The sequence below is a fragment of the Pollicipes pollicipes genome, unplaced genomic scaffold, assembly GCF_011947565.3.
Source record: "Pollicipes pollicipes isolate AB1234 unplaced genomic scaffold, Ppol_2.1 Scaffold_4002;HRSCAF=4701_pilon_pilon_pilon, whole genome shotgun sequence".
Classification (NCBI taxonomy): domain Eukaryota; kingdom Metazoa; phylum Arthropoda; class Thecostraca; order Pollicipedomorpha; family Pollicipedidae; genus Pollicipes; species Pollicipes pollicipes.
The window spans coordinates 28,543,752-28,565,608 of record NW_023596420.1 but is presented as its reverse complement, the minus strand read 5'-3'; the positions used below and the strand labels follow the sequence as shown (position 1 = coordinate 28,565,608).

The window sequence follows — 21,857 nt, the reverse complement described above, 5'->3', positions numbered from 1 at the left end:
CGTCTTGCGAAAAATACATTTCACATATTTATGCGATGTCGTTCGCAGAACACGTGCATGGGGAGATACTCAGGTAGATGGAAGAGTTTGAAGAAGTAAGGAAGGTGTCAAGGATGTACTGAACTGTCAAAAGCATGTTTGATTCGACGGGCGTCAGGCGAAAACGGGATAGTTACCGGTCTATCAAACGATATTTTATTCAGGCATACTTTTGTTGGAGGCTCGCATGTCAGTCATCCAGTGCTGAATATGGTGATTCAGTCACAGCGGCTATGTAATCAGCCGCATCTCGGCGCCGAGGAGGCGGTGGACTCAGAGACAGCTGCGCTGCGTGGTGGGTGTGGTCGCGCCGGAGACGGCTGGCTCTGCCTGGTCGTGACGCAACCCAGACCCTGCTGTGACCGGACCGGGCCTGCGCGCTTCCCGACCGCTTCCTTCCTGGCCGGCCCGGTGCGGCGAGCCGGTCTCACTTTCTATCGCTGCAGAGTGGTGCAGGAAGTGCGTGACCTGCGTGCCGCGCTCCACCCGGGCCGCCCGGCCACGCCCAGCCGTCGGGCGCGGGGTCAGGGCTGACCCGCGGAGGGTGAGTCGCCACCGGCGGGGCCTCCGGCCGCCCCGGCGGCGGAGAAGCCCTCCCCGGTGGTGTGTCGGCGCCAGCGCGGAGCACCGCAGGCCCTCTCTCGACCTCTGGCCGCCCCGGCGGCGGAGAAGCCCTCGCCGGTGGTGTGTCGGCGCTAGCGCGGAGCACCGCAGGCCCCCTCTCGACCTTGCGGTTTGAGAACCGGAAGCGTGGAGGGGAGGGGATGCAGTCGTTCCACACTCGGTGTCGTATCTCTGCAGTAGGGTTGCAGAGTTTGTGCACCGCAGTGGCTGCTGTAAAAGGCACAGGTGAACGTTTTACAGGCAAATTACTCTGCTATTGCTCCCACTTGAACTCTGACTGCCGAAGAAAGACTTGACCGATCTTTTTACTCATGCGATAATACTGCACATTAGAAACTTGCGTGTCGTAGCTGGCTTAAATTCACAAAGTAGCTCGATGCGTCCCGCTAGATCGTGGTTTCTCAAAACGAGCTAACACAGGGGAAGACGGATGCTCCTCGGATAATGTGAGCACCATCTTCGGATATCGGATATGCAATGGATAAATGCTCTTGCAAGGGGGGGGGGGGTGCAATACCGCGCATCTCCTACGGCCGTTTCATTGGTCATGGGGAGCCAAAAACGTGGTCTTCGCCCTCGCCAATGGGTGATAGTTCTCCCGTTTATTTAAAACTTGCGAGTTAGACTGCCGACAGCGTACGTGCATAATGAGAAGCTCGGCGGAATATTTACGAAGCCGCACGGCAATTTCGCGGGTCAAAGGTCGCAAGAAAGTGCAGCGAGGCTCTGCTGTCCTCCCTGACAGCAGCGGTGCAGAAACACTCGCGTTCCCGTGATTCTGAAATCCGATGGTAATCGCCACGCCCTGAGACGGTAGATAACCACAAATCAATTAGGAATACTGATGGGGATGGCTGCTCATTAAGTCGTCTGTCTCTCGCGAATTACACAAGTGCCTGTTTAACTAAGATTGCGTTCCTGCTCGTTCTGGAGACCCGTGAACATGGCCCTTCATATTGACTGGGGAAAGTTTATGGCGTAAACTTATGGAATAAACTTGTTCTTCCAGCCCGGTTTCCGGTCGTCCTACCTGTCACCGCGATCGACCATGTTGGGAAATCATCTGGTTTGGTGCGGCTGTGTCACATGCCGTCTCACTGTCTCTTCCTGTTGTAACTGTCCTGTTCTCTTCCGTCGGTGCGCCTGGTGAATGTGTCCGACCTTGACTCAAAGCGTATTGCTGGGGATGAGTTTTCCTGGTCCATTTCTAATGCATCCCATGTATGGACCTAGCGCTAAGGTTCTGAAATGTCAGGGCATCGGCTTATGCCTGATGCACCTTAACATGATCGTAGTCAGAGGTAGAGTTTCACCGAATAAGTGTGTGACGGTGGGGGGGGGGGGGGGGTGAGCTGAGCAAGGCAATATGGCTAAACTTAACCCAAAATACACAAAAGCGGGTTTCTTCCCGGAGCAGATCCACATTCCTCTGGAAGATGGCGGGGTTCAAGCCCCCTTCTCCCTCTTCCCCAATTAGACTAGAAATTACACCACTGATTTGGGTTGATTCTGAATATAGCAAACACATCGGTAGAGTCAAATCATGATTGGAATAGAAACTTCTATGAGAAGGGGGTAGAATCAGTCAATAATCGTGATCATTTTATTTTGATGATTCGGATTCTAGTTTCGAACTACAAAAATAACAGAATCAATGTTAAGAACTTGATACGAATAATAATGCACGGATAGCAAACATAGCACTGCAATCATCCAAAGAAGATACGAATCCTTCGAGTGACTTCAGAGCATCCTAAAAACATTTATTTGTAAAAATATTACTGGGATGAGGCATCATCAATGTAAAAAGATAGTCTTCCAACCAGCGGGCTTACATTCAACGGAAGTTTCGGACAATCTCTATCCCTTTCTTCAACTTTGGCCAGGCACTGACCAAAGTTGGTCAGGCACCGATATTCATGAAATCAGACTTAGGCACGCACTAAGGAAACCATAAAATGTCACATGCAATCAACATACATGGAATATGGAACATGGAACATGGAATGTCTTCTTTTTACACTCAAAACGTTTAGCGGGTATAAGTATGTTAAACCTAATGGAAAAAGACGATTCCCGAACGGCAATAAAAGCAAAAGCAACAAAAGTGTGAAGGAATTACCTGGTCAGTTTGTGAGCGTGACAGCGGGTGGAAAAGGCAACGCATTCGATGTCGGCTGTCAGCCTAACATGTGTGATGACAGAGGTCACAAACATGAAAGGCATAGCTTGTGTATGCGACGATATACACTTTTTCTTTACCCACCGTCCAGTTTCAGCCATGGCTGCATTCACAAGCCGATAGGTTTTTGAAAGGTCTTGAGCTTCATTACCATCATTTTCTTGAGCTACATAATCATTTTCTTTTTACATCCATTGTGAGGAGCATATGGGCACTGTAGAAAACATCATCTCTAGGAATTCTTAAAACTCTTAAGTTGACCAACTTACCTTGCGCTTTCCTTCTATAACTACCTACCTACCTGCTTTTAGGCGGGTAAGCATGCTTATGTGTATGTATGTATGCATGTATGTATGGCTGGATGGATGGATGGACGAACGGTGGATGTATATATGTATTCACGTATATATGAATGCATGTATGTATGTGTGTATTCATCCATCCATGTGGAAATAAATGTTCACAAACATGCGCACATGGTCTGACCGACCATGTGTGTATGTGTGCATATGTGCACGCATGTATGTGCTTAAGCACATATACATGCGTCTATGCACCCGTATATGAATGTTTTATTGCCAATTTCATCCATGCAACATGACTTTTCGATACTGACGTCAGACACTGAACGTCAAGCATACGGCGGTGGTACACATAAGACCGCAGGGCATCACTAATACTTGCGCCGCGCGGCGTTTTAGTAACTAAAACAGTGACGTCATAAAAGCAGTACCAGGTGTACTCGGGTTTTGTGACTCCGTTATGCGAATATAATACAAATATTACAGCGTTATCACAAAACTAATGGTAAAAAACAAAAGAGCATGTGGAGCAGGACACTGAGCAACAGTTTTCCATGCGCCTAACTCTGACACGAAAATGTAAAAATCCAACTTCCTGATCAGAGAAAATGTAAAGGTGGGAAAATGTAAATAAATCTGGCTTGGAATTCGGTCCTGGCTTAAGCGTTCCGGGGTCGTCACTTCACGAAAGCAATATTGTTTGAAGGAAGAGAAAACGGGCATTTGTGAACGTATGCACCGGTTTGTACAGCCGTGTACGCACACACGTGCGCGTACCATGGATCTGCCGATTTTAGGACACTTTTGAGGAGTGCTTGTCGGGTGTTTTTAAGTTGCGTTAGATCTTGGTACCCAAAAAGATAGCTAATTGGAATAAGCTGTATGGTGTAAATGAATGCCCGACATACAAATCGCTAAGTGAGTTCAACACTGCCCAGCCCATAGCGATGGGCAATCTATCGAGAGGCGACTTATGTCAGCTGTTCAAGACCAGGTCATGTCACTCGCTGTGACCAAGCTTATGAACAGTAACCACAAGAACTCGTGTCCCAGCTCCTTGTGACCTACAATGATAAGAACCGGATGTTTCGCAAGCGGTGCCGGAGGAGGGCTGTGACTACCGTGAGGTAATTTTGTTGCCCACTTTGACAAAAAGTGGTGTTGCCGGGTTACATTTGCATGCGACCGATGCATCGGACCGACAGCGGCTGAGAGGTAATTAACTGAGTCGTGTCGATGTTTTCACCACGGGGCTTATTGGAATTCGCTACTGGTCAGGACATCCTCAAGTTCTGGTACATGTACAAATAATTTTCCTTACCAGTATCGCTGACGAACACATCCGCCTGCACGCCTTCTTTGCGCGTGGTACAACGCGCTGTGTCAGATGTCCCCTGTGAGCATCAAATGTGAGTCCGATGTCACCACTGAAAGCAGCACCGATAAGAACCTGGATGTGGTGGCGGACAAACACCTTAAGCTCGAGCCACATATTGACAACATTGTTGTTAGGTCAACAGGCGTCTTCATGGCTTGTCCCATGCAAAGCATGTAGTTCTAAAGGGTATTCTGGCTGGATTTTTTAGTGCGCCATTTATACCGCTCAATCAGATAGTGTGTCTCATTGTATGGTGCTCATGGATCTACTCAGCCATGTCGTATACACAAACTCATAAATTTGCGTACACGGGTGGAAAGCGGAAGGGGAAGGAATAGCCATATATCCCATGTTGTCAAAGATATTCGATGGCTCAGTGCGTATCAGCTGGTCAAGTAACACAAGCTATGTGTAATTAGAGGAACACCGAACACGGCCAACCCCCGGACATAGCCATAGTAGGCAATATTACACCCTCAAGCGTCAGCTGATGCAGTTGCCACTGCGCTGGCTGTTATGTGCCGCCATGCGCTTGCTCGGGAGCACACGTGGGTAGCGCCATCTACATATACTTCGATGTCGAACGGCGATTGATAGATGGTTCTGACTGCGGCGTTCAGCGACAATGGCGGATGGTTGTGCGTCTCCCCTTAATTCGTGCTGGGATGTTCCCGCTAAATGCTTTTTATCTCCTTGCATCGAAGGTAGTGGCAACATTTAGGCCAGCCACCTCATTCAACCGTGCAATGCATCTCAGTTTATTTCAGTTTCGTTCCACTATGATCAGTAAGCGTGGATGTCCGTTCTGGTTTTGTGCTCCCTTGCTCTACTGTCGTGCCATGAACGCGACCGAAGGAACAAGACACATTTGCTTGAGTTATACAGGTGCTTAGCTGAAGTTTTTGCCGGTGCTGATAACCTATAGCAATCATCCATAAAGCCAAAGAGGATGATGATGGAGACCGCAGGCGGTATGAAGGAGGGATGAGTATGGTGGAGCTCAGTAGTGTAAGTATGGTGGAGGTCAGTAGTGTTGGAGCATAGCTGACCGTTGGGGCTTCAGAGCTGCTTGTGCGACTCAGTTTGTACCCTTACGCATCATTCTGGGCACAATCCCGGTAATTTCGATATTTGATTTCGCATGATTTGAACACGTGTTGTAGACATTTTATATATTTAGCTATTTACCTACGACCGCTTTCTGAGTTTATAACGCGAGATTTATGGAAAACGTTGGGGAGGTACAGCCATTTGAGATCAGGCTCGTCCCATGCAAAAAAGCCAATGTGAATACGCCTCAAAAAATCTTCAAAATGGCTGACTTTGTAAGGAATTCCGTTTGGTCCCAATAGCCTGATTTGATGTTCAGAGTCGGATCGACACATCTTGGATGCAGTTCAACGAGAGCTATCAAACGACGTTTTCTTCATCGCAGTACCATGCTTGGTGAATGAGATAGTGCATGTGCACTGTTCACACCAGGTGAGACCTTGAACACTTTATCTAACCTGATGGAGATACGTCTTCCGATAGCTAATGCTGAAGATATCAAGCAATGCTCTAAAAGCAAGCAGCGCCATTTCCTCGAGTGCATTGGGAAAACGGTAGTATTCTTTATAGCATGCAGGATATTGCAGTACCTTAGCGCATATGGTTCTTTAGATTAGAAGATAGGCATATATTTTAGAACTTGCACTTCAAGGAAGCGGTTTGGCTTGTGAGTTGTCACCTACAGCGACCATCAGTAACTAGCCCATGCCGTTTCATTGGTATGTGTAAGATGACGCTTTGCGGCGTTTCTGCCCTGCTTAGTTCCCGTGGTCGCGTGTGACCTGCGTAGTTGCCCCGACCGGCGAAGACAAGTAATACCAGGCCGGGGATGGCTGGGAAGGCGATGTCGGAAAGCTTCACACCAGAAAATATTTTTCATTTTAACCCAGTGCCAGCACCAATAATAAATGTATCATAATACCGAGGAAATAACTTAGCCTCATCCACCACCTGGAATTCTCTCGACGCTGGTAATGTTTTCGGGTGTTTCGAATGCTTATTTTGTTCATCCGTAATTCTTGATGTACTAGTCTTCCGTACCGAATATCGAGGTGTCCCGAACTGAATCTGCGCCACGCAGCTCAAATTGGTACCAATAATGTAGATGAAATTTTAAGCTTCATTTACATTTTGAAGTTTTTAACGTAAGCGATGTTGTTGGATATATTTTTTAAGTTGTGACTTTATTTTCGTTAAATGTAAAATGAAGCACTCGCCTTACGAATGGTGCTGTTGAATGTGTGATTTGGCCTAAGTATGACTGACGGTCTTAGAAGAATCTATGCCGCTGTGATGTGTTCGTAAGCATTGTCCTCTAACTAGAAACTACATTGTGATCTACGTCAAAATTGGCTCCAGTTTCACGTGCCAACGCACCACTGTGACCGCGATCGGCACAGCAGTGCTCGTGCTTCCGTAGCACGTGTCTGCGTCCGGAGGCTGTCGCTGACACGGGGGCAGGACACAGCGTGCTGAAGTCCGCAATAGATTTAATGTATTAAAGTAATGACACTTTCCGTGTTTTGCCGAGTTACCCAACGTTTACTACGGCGTCTATTACGGCCGTTTTGCTACGGGCGTGTGGAATGCGTCCTTCGACTGCGGCTGCCCGTCATGTGTTTGCTATGGTGACCCACTGACGTATCTGGCCGGTGCAGTGTCTGACCGTCGCGGGGGCGTCGGAGTGTCTGCTCCTCGCAGCTGGCGTGCTGACGTGTCCGTATCCTGCAGCTGCAGACGGCGGTGGGGGAGATGAAGACGTCCTTCGCCTCAGCCATGCGGTGGCTGACGGAGTCTTCGCACGCAGCGGCCGGTCCAGATACCTTCGGGCCTGCTGGAGTTGGCTGCCCTGATGATGATGACGTCATCCACACCATCCGAGGACTGCAGGTAGCTGTGACCCAGGCGCCAGGCATCCGGCACCCATACCCAGCTGCAACCGTTCATTTATTCCAGCTATGAGAGAACTACCGGCCGAGAGCTTAGGGCGTTGATGTCCCGCCTCAGTCTGCTCACCGCGCGGTGTGTTGGTTATGTAGTTCTCTATTTATTATGTTTATCTCTATTTGTTATATAGCACCATATATTATTATGTGTTTATATTAGGCCTTTTGATTCGTGTATATATTTATGGTGGTGACTTTAACACTTAATGTCATCCTGAGTAGAATGACAATCCCCAATAAGCCACATCAACGTCCGCGTTCTCTTCCACATCCTCACGGCATACTGCGTACCACGCTTTGGCGATACGACATATGCCGCTTGCTCTGGCGTTGAAGCGCAGCTGACGTTAGCTGCCCTGCCGCAGACGGAGCTAGCCGAAGTGACGGCAGCGGTGCAGCAGCTGCAGCAGGGCCAGCAGGCGACCCGGCGGCAGCTGCGGCTGCTGCTGGACGAGCGGGACGTGCTGCTGGACGAGCTGTGCAGGACGGATAGCGTCTCTGGCCAGACGAGGTTCGTGCAGCCCCGCGGGTGTAATCACGCTTGCACGTCCTGCACTGGGGTGCCCTCGGTCATGCTGTAGTCTCACTTAGCTGTCTTCAGTCGCTCTCGGACACTTTCCCTGACATAGCATCGTTATCGCCAATGACGTTGCATTGTTTGCACATTGATGATCACGCTCGACCTTGACTCTACCATACTGCCTAACTGCAAAAGAAGGTCCCAGTTAGCAATACATAATTTCACTTCTGGCGGTAAATATCTTACCACTTGGAATATATAAGTTATGTGAAAAAGTATATGGTCGGGGACCGCGGTACAAAAGCTAGAGAGACCATAAGTTCACGCTACAATCCTCAAAAAACACGTTCAGAAAATATGTGCAGCATCGAAAACGGTTTTTTACCTCATACATTCGCCCGCGGGTGTGAAATTATATTCACGGAACATTGAATTGGCATGCAACCATTTGTTTTCAAAATGAGGAGCATAGTAAATAACAGTACTCTGCAGTCACTGTAGGCCACGGCGCGCGCGTACCGGCTTCGGTTTCCGAGGGTGACAGGTGAACAAACGGTCGCAGACCCATGGAACCCAGAAAATCTGCACTTACTGTAGGCCACGGCCCTCGCGTACCGGCTTCGGTTTCCGAGGGCGACAAATGAACAAACAGTCGCAGACCCACGGAACCCAGAAAACCTGCACTTACTGAAGGCCACGGCCCTCGCGTACCGGCTTCGGTTTCCGAGGGTGACAAACGAACAAACAGTCGCAGGCCCATGGAACCCAGAAAATATGCACTTGCTGAAGGCCACGGCCCTCGCGTACCGGCTTCGGTTTCCGAGGGTGACAAGTGAACAAACAGTCGCAGACCCATGAAACCCAGAAAATCTGCACTTACTGAAGGCCACGGCCCTCGCGTGCCGGCTTCGGTTTCCGAGGGTGACAAGTGAACAAACAGTCGCAGACCCATGGAACCCAGGATAACTTTGTGCGGGTTATCTCATATGCTATGCACAGAAGTTGTGTATATGTTGCACTAGGTCACTGGTCTGTGACACGACAGAAAGACACGTCAAAAAATGTTGAACAGGCTGCCATTGCTAGGGATACTTACCGACCAGCACCAAACTCGTGCCGTCATGTAATTTCATGCCTTGCAACAGTTCTGCGGTCTTGAAATCACAAGATAGGTAAAGGTCAACAAGATCGTGTTATGCCAACCAAACCAAACCAAAATGTTCTGCTTCGGGCATTTGTGTGTCAGTTGCATGCACGGGGGCTGTCCGACTTATAAAGTACACAAAACGCGTCAAGGAGTCTTCTAAGGTGAGTCGCACTCCAAGTTCGATAATTTCGTATCAACATCACACCCGCCTAAGGTTCATAGCCATGATCTTATTGGTGCGCTGTTGCTACTCGTGCATTTCGATTTTGAAGCTTTTTAAATGTCCTTCGTGGACTTAAACTGGACTTAACAAATAATATTGCATTCCAGACAACAGCTTTACCGTGCCGGCCTACAGTTTCCGTCCCGAACATCTAGTGGTTGCCATAGCAACGACTCGGGTCTGGGCCCGGCGCCCGAAAAGGTGCGGTGGTCGGACCAAGACAGCACATCGGTCTCAGACGAGCCCTTCGTCTCAACCATCGTGCAGCAATATGTCAACGGCCTTGAAAACGGTGGGCAGTGGTTTCTGAGGAGATGCGAATTAAGCCGGGAAGCGAGGTTTTGGAAATCCTGGCTATGATATATATATATATATATATATATATATATATATATATATATATATATATATATATATATATATATATATATATATATGTGTGTGTGTATATATATATATATATATATATATATATATATATATATATGCCTATACATTCATTGATTTATATAAATATAAATATATCCAAACATTTTATATTTCATTGTATTATATATTCACTGAAAACCCTGTTGCTGTCACATGGAAGTTACGTGTGTTGCATAGAAGACAATACCTTTCTTAGCAGTTCTAAGGTCCCAATTTTGCGGGATTTTTTAAAGTACCATTGCACAGTATCAACTACTATATGCGTGTTCTACATGACATCAAATAAAAATGAATATTGTGTGTATGTTGGAACGGCTGCATGACATGCGACCTGTACGTACATGAGTGTTCAACGGGCACCTGGGTGTCCGGGTGTCTGGAGTGGTCGACATCTGATGACGGTGTTTTCTTTTACGTCCACCAGGTGGCGACAGCTACGAGTCGGATTCCTCGCTTACAATGACCATCGACAAATCGCTCGCGTTTAGCAGCTGCTTATCCAAGCAGTGTGACCTGGAACTTGACGAGCTCAACGAAACAGATGGACAGGTACACCCTTTTCGCGATACTTGCGGGTTAAAATGGCATGGGGTGCACTCTTCTATTAAAAATCAAGTGCATTTTCGTCTTGTTTTCCATACATTCCTAGTTGTTCTACGACAGGCCGTTCTCCGTATGTCATATGTGCAACGTGTCACTCGCTCTCCGTATTTCCTGCTTTTTTCGGAGTTCTGAGTTATCTATATACGTTGCGGTATCGTGTTTGCTTGTGATACAGTTTTGGTGCAAAAAAACATTCGTGTGTATGATCACGTAAACATGCATAAAGCATTCAAACAAACCATGAAGAGGTGGCGCCATTCAAAAGCCCTCCCATACCCCACCTTGATGATCTCCTCCCGGGTCAGACCTCGACAGTCTGTGAGGTGAGATCTTCCGCTGACCCCGTGCCGGCAGCCCCGATCGGAGGCCGGCCAGAGCGAGCTGGAGGAGGCCGAACGGCTGGGCGTGGTGCGCGAGCTGGCCGAGACGGAGCGCCGCTACTGCGCCACCCTCTGGACCGTGCAGGACACGTTCGCCGAGCCCCTAGCTGCCTCCAGCCTCCTCAGCGAGGAGGAGTTCGGGTGAGGCCCGGCCGCGCTTGTCGCGTGTTTTGTCCGTGCGTCGTACGGGCGTGATGTGTGAGGAATGACGCTGAATCAGGACGTTTGTCCTGCCCACGTCTGTCTGTTCTTGTCTTGTCAGATATTTGTACGCCCGCTGGCATTGATGTCGATATTTCCGTGTTGTACTGCTTGCGATGTCAAACAGCGATTCTAGATTTATTTTATGCTTCGCAACTTACTATCGGGCGTCAGACTAGCCCATGTGATCACCTCAGGCGTCAAGATTAGACCATGCCACCACCTCAGGCATCAAACCGGGCTACATCAGACGTCAGACTTAACCACGTCACCGCCCCCCGTCGTCACACTCGACCACATGATCACATCATGCATCCGACGTGATCGTGGTACCTCGGGTGGCACGTGCTGTCTCGTTTTCAGCATCCTCTTCCCAGCGGAGGCTGGCCAGCTGTACGAGAAGCACTGTCGTCTGCTTCACTCGCTGGAGGAGCGCCTGCAGACCTGGCCGTGGCTCCCCAGTGTCGGGGACTTGCTCTGCAGGTGGGGGCGTGACGTCACCTGTAGGCAGTCTAGTCGGGAAGACCAGCGGTGGTCTATGCCGTAGTGATCACCTATAGGCTTTCCCCTGAATCGGGTGATATGTACGTCACTTACACTTATGTACGTCTTTTTGTCCGCTCGCGTTGCTGTAGAATTATCTCATTGAATGCAATGATGTTCTGCATTGTTGCATGCAGAATGTTGCGAGTAGTGTTCTGCATTATAGTTCTCGTATTGAACCGGTTATGCGTGGAAAAAACCGCATAGGCACAACATGTGCATAGGCATAGGCATGTGCATGGTTACTGCATTGCACCAGCACCGCTGACGCTGTGGAGCGTTGGACCCGCATGGCAGTGTGGCAAAGCCGGGATTTAAAAGAATATTGCCAAGACCATATCCGTGTGAGACACCAGGCGATATGTGATCTCAGTGTTTCTACCACAAAGATCACATTTCAGATTTATTTCTGGAGAAGATTCCGAAGTGCTGCACATGTACACCACCTACGTCGCTGGTTTTCCAGAACTTCTCAACACCTTCTACAGACTGTGCCCGCACATCGAGCCAATTTGCAGAATTCCTCAAGGTTTGTTCGCCGCCGTTTTCCGCCTGCTGACCATTGCTTTAAATCACCGGCTTAACGGAAGCGCGCAAATACAATGTCAGATATCAGCATAATGAAGGTGGCAGTTTAAATGTTTGCACAAGTGCAGGGTATGCAGCGGAAACTGGGTCTTTTTCCACGCAAATACAAATTAACCAAAAGAGCGACACAACCACAGACTAAGAATCCAATACTCTGCTAGACCGTGAATTGCCTTGATTGTCTACAGCCCTATGATTACCTTTCGCCCTCTTTTTCGCTGCATTGCATCGGAGTTTGCGTAACCATTTATTAGCATAAAGACAACCGTCGAAAATGCCCAGCGACCCTGGTGCCCGCAGAGCCGGCAGCAAACACCCGAACTGTCACGGTCTGGACCTGGCGGCGCTGCTGCTCTCGCCGGTGCAGCGGGTGCCGCGCTACCTGCTGCTGCTGCAGCAGCTGCTGCGACGCACGCCGCCGGAGCACGCCGACCACGGACCGCTGCAGGCGGCGCTGCAAGGCGCTGCGGGAGTTCCTGGCGCGGCTGGACCAACTCCATGGAGAACTCGCTTCGCCTGGTCAAGCCCCCGCGCGGCCGCCGCCAGGGAGCGCGACAATAGGTCCTGCTAACAAGAGATCTGCTGTCACCTGCTAGCTGTCAGCTTCTTAATATTTGGTTTACTGAAAAGTTGAATGTCAAGGAAAGTGTTTAAGGGACTGTTGGTAATGTTGGGAACGCAAATAGCATGTTTGGTGGGGCTGATAGGATATGAGTTTACGGCGATGGTAGAGGGGGCTAGTTGGGTCAGTTTAGTAACTGATGTGGCTTCGTTTGAGAACTGAAAGTGCTAAGCCAGAAACAATGTGTAATGGGTGGTCAACCAAGTCGGTGATGAACCGCGCTTTGAAAAGCGGGCGTCCCTTTGCGGCATAAGAGTCTCGCGATATATGCAATGGTTCATTGACGACTGTTCTGGCTCTGTGTGCATGGGCTATTGCAATGATTTATTTGGGCTGTAGAAGTACTCAGCTCAGGAAAATATCATCTTAAATAGAAGCAGTCACCAGGGAACAGAGGCTGGCGCACAGCCCTGCCGTACCGGGCTCCTCTCCTGCGCAGGGTCTCCAAGCCGGCGCGTCGGGGCCGCGGCGACCGGCACCTGGCTCGCCCCCTACACGGACGGCTCGTCCAGTCAGCCGGCCACGCTGCCGCGGCGGGCTGAGACGCGGGTCGAGGCTCCGCCGCCGGCGGTGAGGGCCGGGCCGGGCTCGGCGACGGCGGCGGCGGCGGCGGGGCGGCGCCGGACGGTGGTGGCACATCATCACGACCCGCCGCCGAACGCAAGGTGGGGTGGTACGGGGAGACGGCGTCGGCGCTGGGACTCTCCGCGAACGGCGGGGGTTCGGGTGAGAGCTGTGATTGGGGCATGCGGAGGGAGGCTGGAGTTTTGTGTTTTGTGTTTTATGTTTGGGGTTTTTCTTTGTTTTCTGTAGCGGTGATTAGTTCCATTGAAGACAGTATGGGTGGGGGGGGGAGAGGATTTTTAACATACGTGGGGGTGGGGGGGGGGGGGGGGGTGCGGGGGTTGGCAGATACCTGCATTCTTGAACTGTTCCGCACCGTTCACTCGACCTGCAACGTCGCTCTTAATAAACCGCATATATCGGCCCCTGGGGCTGCTCACCTCCGCATTGTGAACACTTCAGACTAATAGTAATTTATGGACTGCTGTCAGGCCCATAACCAGACTGTGAATTCGGCGACAATACTGCTGCTGTCCGTGGACCACTCCTGACACCCGCCCGTTGCCGCAGCAACCACTGGACTGCCGGTCTCTGCCGCACATAAAGCAGCAGCGGCGGCGGCGGCACCTGTCTGCGGCCCGCTCCGAGACTAACCTGCAGCCGCCGGCACGACCAGCCTCGCTCGCCATACCCAGCCAGCCGCGCCCGGCGCGGTCCGAGCTCGACCTGCAGGCAGAGACATCTAGCAGCGCACTGCAGAGACTCGACTTCGGGAAGGTGGCACCGAAGGAGCCGCGCCCGCGCCCGGTGACGGCTAGGAAGGTACGACACTGGATCTGGAACGGAGACAGTACTGGTGACGTCCGAGCTGGGCACTTCGTTTTGAGTAAAGGGGAAAATGTAGGGCTGAGTTAGACAGCGAAACTGCGCTGCATACCGGTGGGAGCGTACTCTCGGTTGTTTTACGAACTGCGACATTGATATCGGCACTCACAACACCCAGCAATAAAGGCGGTCACCGCACAAGCTCCCGAGAAACACTGAAGTGCGTATTTGTGTCACTCCCTTGGGTCCTATGTCTCGTTGGTATTCGGAAACAGTTACCTCCACGCCTTGAGGGAGGTGCACGACGAGCTGGTCTCATTCTGACGCTGATGGCCTCGTAATCAACAACCCTTCCATGTTTGCTCTCATGTGACAATCCTGACCCCATCAGCCGGTCGAAACACGACGCCGCACCACCGCTGCCCCACCGTAACTAGCCCGTGCGTGTGTATCGAGGCTAGCGTCTCCGCCCGAGCGTGAACACGCTCCGATGCGGCCGCCCCTGCCGTGCCGCAGGTGAGCGGCAGCCAGGACGCTGCCGCGCGGTCCGCACGATGGTGGTGAGTCCGCAGGGCCGCTGCGTCACCCCCGAGCCGCCCCCGCCGGGCGACGGGCCGCCGGCGGCCTCCACCCAGCGCAAGGTCTCGCTGCGCACCATCCGAAAACATGTTCACCCTCAGGAGGAGGTGAGGTCGCGCGGGTCGGCCGCTTTTGCGTTTCCGGTGGAGGTAGGGGTCGTGACACTTCAATTGGTGTTGGTATGGTGTGCAAGATAAAGATGGGGCAAACGAGAACTGGATTCACTGATGAACTCCGATTTAGTCTCGGCAGTGTGTGACTCTCCGACAAATACTGTGGTAAGGTTGGGCAATCAGGACTGTAGAAAACGGCGCCCTGCGTCTACTGCGTGAGAATCGAAATGCGCAACAAAGTAACTGCGCATTAAACTGCGTAGCCACTGAAACAAGCGCAGTGGTAATAATCAACCGCAGAAAGTCCCAGACTCGGTATCACACCCCCGAATGTTTTTTGGCAGGGCACTGCCGGTCCGGTACACTGAACATCAGCACCGCCCTCGAGGGAGCAGGGTCTGTCCTGCGGCGATCAGTACATCCGATCCGTGACGTCATCACCACCACCGGCGAACAGGAGCGGTCGGTACACCCTGATCTGTGACGTCACCTCGAGCGGACAGGAACGGCTGGTACATCCTGATCTGTGATGTCGCTTCCAGCGAGCAGGAGCGGCAAGTACACCCTGATCCGGGATGTCACCTCGAGCGGACAGGGGCGGCCGGTACACCCTGATCCGTGACGTCGCCACGAGCGGACGGGGGCGGCCGGTACACCCTGATCCGGGACGTCACTGCCAGTGAGCAGGGATGAAATGGAAGCCCCACCCCATGGCAGCCCGTGCCCGTCCGCATGCCCGTGCCGGTGCTACTCCGCTGTGTTGGCCGACGTCAGCGGGTCAGCGTCGTGCAGAGCTCGCTGATATCAGCGCATCGGCGTCGTGCAGAGCTGGCTGATGTCAGCGGGTCGACGATATGTAGGGCTGGCCGGCGTCAGCTGGTCAGACAGCTCGCGGAACCCGAACCCACACATGGCCAGCAGGTCAGCATTCTGCAGAGCTGATAGCTCGCGGAATCTACACATCGCCGGCGATGTGCTCCTGGCTGCTGAAGAGGCGATCGAGACAAAGCAAGGAGGCGGAGGAGACGGCTCCTGGTTTGGCCAGCCGTCTCCGGGAGACGGCTGGTCTCCGTCGAATGAACTCGAGTGTGCCCTCTCCGAGCTTCAGGGCGAGCCTGGAGACGCTGCTGCTGGGCCGTCGGGAGACCGGGAGCGGGAGCTGAGAGCCCCGGACCCGGCTCTTCACCGGCGTCCCATTAGGTCGATGCCGCATGAGACTGGCGGGTGGTGGGTTAACGAGAGATTACGGGTGCTGTGCGCCGGAAGGCGTGTGGACTGGGTGGGGGCCCAGAATGGGGCAGGCGTGTAATGGTATGCCTCTTCCACCAGTACGTGCTGTCAGCGGTCTTGGCAAATGCAAGGCTGGGCTTGGTTTTGGTTGTATGTGTGGTGTGCTTGATTGCAACGTTTTCAGATAGTTGCTATTGTATTTTTTGTCCCTCAGACATAAGACTGCAGGCTCAGGCTAAGACGTAAAAACACGATGAAAGTGGTGATTACACCCATCGCCTTTGTTTTGTGGATGGGTTCTTGTTTTTGATTCCGGTTAAGATTGTCTTTGACATAGATTTGTGCTCGGGGGGGGGGGGGGGGGTAAGCGATAATGCTTGCTCTGAAGAAATGAGAAGCTGGCATGCAGCCGACAATTTGAACGATTACTCTGCTGTCGGATAGTGTGGCGCAACACTTTTGTGTCGTTTTTATGTGCGCTTTTTGATAGGTTTTATTGTTTTTTTTAATGAATTATAGACCAGCTACATAAGACAAAGGGGCTGATTGTAGGATACTCGAACTTATTGGTGCCACAATGCACGTCATTTTGCAGCTCGAAAGTGTTATCAAATGACGAGGATGGCGATTGGTGTTCAACATAAGAATATACTGGCTTATTACATGAAAGAATCTGAAGGACCTCCAGCGCTGTGGTCGGGAAGTACAGTCATGAGACTGCTTGACAGACAGCAACGTTTCATCGCACCACGCCATGTAGTTGTAAGAAGGGGCAGGTGGGCAGAGCGCTTGGGGATTACAGCCCCTTGCTTTCCATGCCGCGCGACAGAAACTCTGTATTTGGTCGCGTTGACAGAAACCAGCCCGAAAAGAAAGCTGGCGTACCTACCATGTCCCCACGGCGACGCTGCGTACACATATATGACCAGTAGCTGTGTCACCGTCTTCGCCCCAGCAAGGCTGTCTCTTACCTCAGCTCACTACAAAGTACGTTTAGGTAACGCACATCTTAGCTGTCAGGACAGCGGCGATTGCAATTGAACCCTTCAGCTTATCTACATGCTTCAGTTCCAAACCAGGCACGGCAGTTTTGTTGATATTATGTATGGAGAAATTTTCAGTGTCATCTTCGGCAGAAATGCAACGAACATCATCTTAGGGTGAAGCCTGTCAGTAACGTAGAGCAACGTCATTAGGTTATCAGATGCCATCAAAAGCGAACGAACTATAACTCTGACACGGTAAATACGTGATGCTGACACTTGAGGTCACATATACACCTGTGGGACAGTCCTTCAGCGACACTCATCATCCGCATAATGTGAACATGTTGGGCTCCCTGAAGATACTGTTCACTCGGTCATATAGTGCGGCAGCATCCCGCACTTGACACGCTGGCGCGGGCGTCTCGCCGCTTTCTGCTAAACGCACGTTGCATTTGTCACGATGGGTTGTCAGTCGCTCTAACGCAGTGCAGCTAGTTTGCGACACTGCCCAGGACCCACGTCTCTGCCGAGTTCTGCAACTGCGGGGTGTTAGCCGAACCTGCGCCGCGCCAGGAGCAGCATCGAGGTAGCTCGTGTCCCGGACGTACAGCGCAACAGTGTGCCGCGCAGACGTCACCCGTTACCAAACCGCCGCACAGCCAGGCTGGGCCCGAGAGCGAGCACGCCGCCGATGGGACACTATGCCACGCAGACGTCCATCCGTTACCAATCGCCGCACAGCCAGGCTGGGCCCCGAGAGCGAGCACCGCCGCCGATGGGGCACTATGCCACGCAGACGTCATCCGTTACCAATCGCCGCACAGCCAGGCTAGGTCCGAGCGCGAGCACGACGCCGATGGGCCATGGAGACAGCAGATGCAGCGCCGACTCAGCTGTACAACTAGCCTACATGTCATAAACTACAGCAGCAGGGAGATGTGAGGTCCGGATCGATCCCGGTTCGTACCGGCGAAGCCCCGCTGAGGGATTTCTAAAGCCTGGAGCGGGGTCCATACGTTGTACGGAGGCTGCCCTGTTTTTTGTTATTCGTGACGTGACGTCGCCAGAGCGCCGAGTTCAGAGGAAATACCGTGTGTGGTCGTCAAGCGATGTGTCGCTCCGTCTAGCCTTGCGTACAAAAGGTGCAAACAGTATGGCGGAAATCGCGTTGTCCAAACAAAATAGCTTAAAATTGACTACTTACAAAATGTTCGTAATTTGAAGCGTTAGCGCACAGGCGCACTGAAGATGGTCTCGAAAATTAGTGTTTCCAAAACCACACTACGTTATAAGGCGATGGCCCAGGTTGCAGCAAGAATTATTGAAGTCAGGGTATTACTTTTTCAGTTGGTTGGGGTGCTCAGCCGACAGCGATAGTGATCTGCCCACAAAGCCTTATGTTTTTGCTCATTTCAACCATTTCAAGTTTGTGTCCCGATGTCTTCAGTTCAAAGTTGTCATGTTGTTGCGGTGGAAGCAACATATTCCATTTTAACAATTGCATTTTAACCACTGCATTTCAATCGCACTGGGCATCCGCATGCCCATTACAAATTGATGTGAAGCAGCGAGCTGCAGATGTGAAGTGTGAGTAGCTTAGAGCAGGATGTAACCCACGACAAAATATGAAAGAAAAAAACGGCCTGATCTGACCGAATCGAAATCAGTCTCGCTTATCGTTGATCAATGCGTTCCGAGGCGTCAAAAAGACGGCTTTATTGAAAGATATTAGGGACACACCCTGTTACGTCCGGGAGATGAAAAACGTCTGTTATTGGAGGGGAATTATGTGGGATAGCTGTATTTAATATTATCATCGAATACCTGATCCGATGTGTCTGGTTGGTGTTCGTATTTGTGTTTGGGAAATGGGGGCAACGTTCCGTCGCAATTGTCCGGCGCCGCGAGTATGTTATTGGGAGCCAAACCATTCATGGTATCTAAAAAAAATATCATGCCTCCAAGCCTTCAAACTTCCAAGAAACTTTTGGCAAACGACAGCATACAATTTGCAGAACCTATACACCAGTCTCAGATTACCCACTAAGAGTCCTCTGGACACGAAACAGGGTCGCCCCGTTTCTACTGAATCGGTGTCATGCAGCTAACCAGCCATTGGGCCACGTGCCACTCCGAAGTACAACGTTCTCGGGCCCTCTCGGCAGGCCCTCTCGGGGTCGAACGTGAATAACCGAGAACGTACGCGACGCATTAATGGCGGTCAGCAACTGCTGGATTGGATGCTGGCGGCGTTTGCGATCCTGCTGGTGCTGGAATTCCTGCGACAAGAAATGTTACGGTTGCAGTATTTTCCTATAAACCACATTCATGGTCATTCCTGCTATAGCAGAATGAATAGATTGAACAGGAGGAACAGGGTAACCTGCTCACTCTGGGAGCTGGCTGACGTACAGCTGACCCCGGAAGAGCACCGTTGTAGTGCGGCTGAAGACATCATCAGTCTGGTTAGAAGCTACAGGATGATGGAAAGTTACTACAAATTGAGCTTTTTCAACGTTGGAGCCTTTAAAGTATGACAGCAGCTCTATGCGAAGAGTGATGAGACAGGGAAGGTGTACGTCAGGTAACCAGACGTATCTCTGATGGTGGCATTGGCCAGCATGCACCCAGCAACAAGAAATAGGGAAGGATGGCTTGGTATGGCTGTAGGTTTCATACCATATTCCATGTTCTACGGAGTGTCTTTTTCGATTTGGAAAATATCCTTTTAGCACCATGATTTACTTATTCATGATTTACTCCACGCAGCTCAGCTAGGACGTGACATCTTGCTCACAAATCATGCTACTCTAGTTATATATCGAGGATTATAAGCAATGAACAAAGGAAGCCTTTGCGCTGTCATAAATATCCTGTCATGATACCCCAAAATAGATCACGTTTAAGTAACGTTCCTATGGATGCTCACTTACCATATCCCTTGTTACAATAATTGGGTGCGCTATATCCGCGGTTCGCTCCTACACCAAGGAGCCTGTCACGTCCTCCCGGCCGATCCCCTCGGGCTGGCTCCAGGTAGTCGCTCAGCTCCTGGTGTGACTTGTTGCCATCAAGCCGAAGACATGCAGCAGCAAGGTGATAATGAGTCGGTGTGTCCTTAGGGTTCACCGCCTCATTATCTCATTATCTCTTCCAGGCCTTCCCGTTTGTCTTGCTGCTGATGTCGCCACCAAACGTTGCGCTCACAGTTGCGCTCACGACAAATCCCTGATCAGTATTCCTGCACAGCCTAGGACACTCATGGGGGGGGGGGGGAGGGGGTGCGTCATTGACATTAGGTTAGTTCAGTGCTGATGGTGGTTGGATTAGATAAGGGATATAGTCTGATACCAGTGGAGGTCGGCTGTGAGATAGGTGTGCTGCCTCCCGACATCATCGAGAGTCCTTGGGGACACAAAAGCGTAGACAGATGGGTGTTTGACTGTCTGACTGTCTGACTGACGGGTGTCCGCTCGAACACCACCAGTGTTCTAGACTCCAGGGCAGAGCCCGCGTCCAGTCAGGTCTTCCTGAGCATTGAAACTCATCCCAATCGGCTGGATTTTCAGTTTGTGGACTCCCAGCAGTCATGCTGGCGCTTCTACTGCTGACTGAACCTGACGACATTGAAACTAATCCGCGACTCTTCAGCGCACAGGGCCTTGTCGAGAACCGAGGTATGTTCAGATAGAATGGTCCCATCGTAGCTCTGCAACTGCATAGCGTGGTGGGTGCGTCGGGAAAGGGACACGGCACTGTCGATGTTTGGCTGCAGAGATTGTACTCGAAAGGCGCCAAGGAGTATCAGGGCAGAGGGACTACATGGAGACAGCCAAAATACACCTGACCAGAAACATGTAAGTGAGATGCCCCTTCAAGTCTTCGCTGCTGGCGCTTCATGCTCCTGTGTGGAGGGCGAAAACAACTTTTTTTTTTCTTCAGCCAGCATTGTCTAAAGGCATCACTGTCGTATTCATTCGTGGCAATTATGCTCGCTAACTGAGCTAACATGTGAGACAGATAAAGCATCTTCGCCAGTGTGACCGAGGGGGGGGGGGGGGGCTTCTGGCGGGGGCGCACGACTGGTGACAACTCGTTGACCTCGGTCCGGCTGCTCTACTGCGTCGTCTGGTCAGTTGCTGAGGCTGTTGCTGAGGCCGCAGACAGCCTGACTGAAAGTTTGGGGACTCGAATGGCCCACTGCAATCCTAGCCCCCCCCCTGGAGTAGCTTTTTCGTGGCTCCCCTTCCCCCCCCCCCCACCCGAAGATGAGAAGCGAGAGATATGCCAGCTTCGGTGGAGCGTCAAAGTCTCCACCATCTTGCCGGCCGTCTCAACAGTAGCAGTTACTCCCAAAGAGCTCCTGGATGCAGTGACCTGCAGTTGCACCGCTGAAAACAAGGCATGCAATGTTGCACGCTACAGCTGCAACAGCCACAGCGTAGGGTTTAGGCGTACGGACTACTGCAAGTGTTAGGGCGAAATTGCATGCTATAGATGATACACCAGCGAACAGATGGACATTGAAGGCAATGAAGGGAGGCTAGATGTACATAGTGATGATGACTCTGAAAAGTAGTGGCGAAATGTGACTGGTGCTAGCTGGTAGCACTGTGCTCAAGGTCTCTTTTTAGCATGTCTTGACACTGTACGTTATATATAGGTCTTATATAGGTATTAATATATATATATATATATATATATATATATTATATATATATATATATAATAATAGGTATAGATATTATGTTATTTATATACTATATATATATATATATATACT

At 51.0% G+C, this 21,857-nt stretch overlaps 1 protein-coding gene across 1 annotated transcript in view; it reads left to right on the top strand.

Annotated features, from left to right (window-relative positions):
- The window catches only part of LOC119094335 (rho guanine nucleotide exchange factor 33), a 39,326-nt gene extending 24,100 nt beyond the window's left edge, over positions 1-15,226 (top strand). The window contains exons 3-13 of the mRNA XM_037217402.1: positions 7,307-7,465; positions 7,887-8,032; positions 9,519-9,703; positions 10,265-10,389; positions 10,798-10,964; positions 11,388-11,507; positions 11,969-12,096; positions 13,217-13,347; positions 13,912-14,191; positions 14,683-14,852; positions 15,203-15,226. Coding sequence (XP_037073297.1) covers positions 7,307-7,465; positions 7,887-8,032; positions 9,519-9,703; positions 10,265-10,389; positions 10,798-10,964; positions 11,388-11,507; positions 11,969-12,096; positions 13,217-13,347; positions 13,912-14,191; positions 14,683-14,852; positions 15,203-15,226 — 1,635 coding nt within the window. The remainder of the gene's footprint in view (positions 1-7,306; positions 7,466-7,886; positions 8,033-9,518; positions 9,704-10,264; positions 10,390-10,797; positions 10,965-11,387; positions 11,508-11,968; positions 12,097-13,216; positions 13,348-13,911; positions 14,192-14,682; positions 14,853-15,202) is intronic.
- Positions 15,227-21,857: the final 6,631 nt, after the last annotated feature.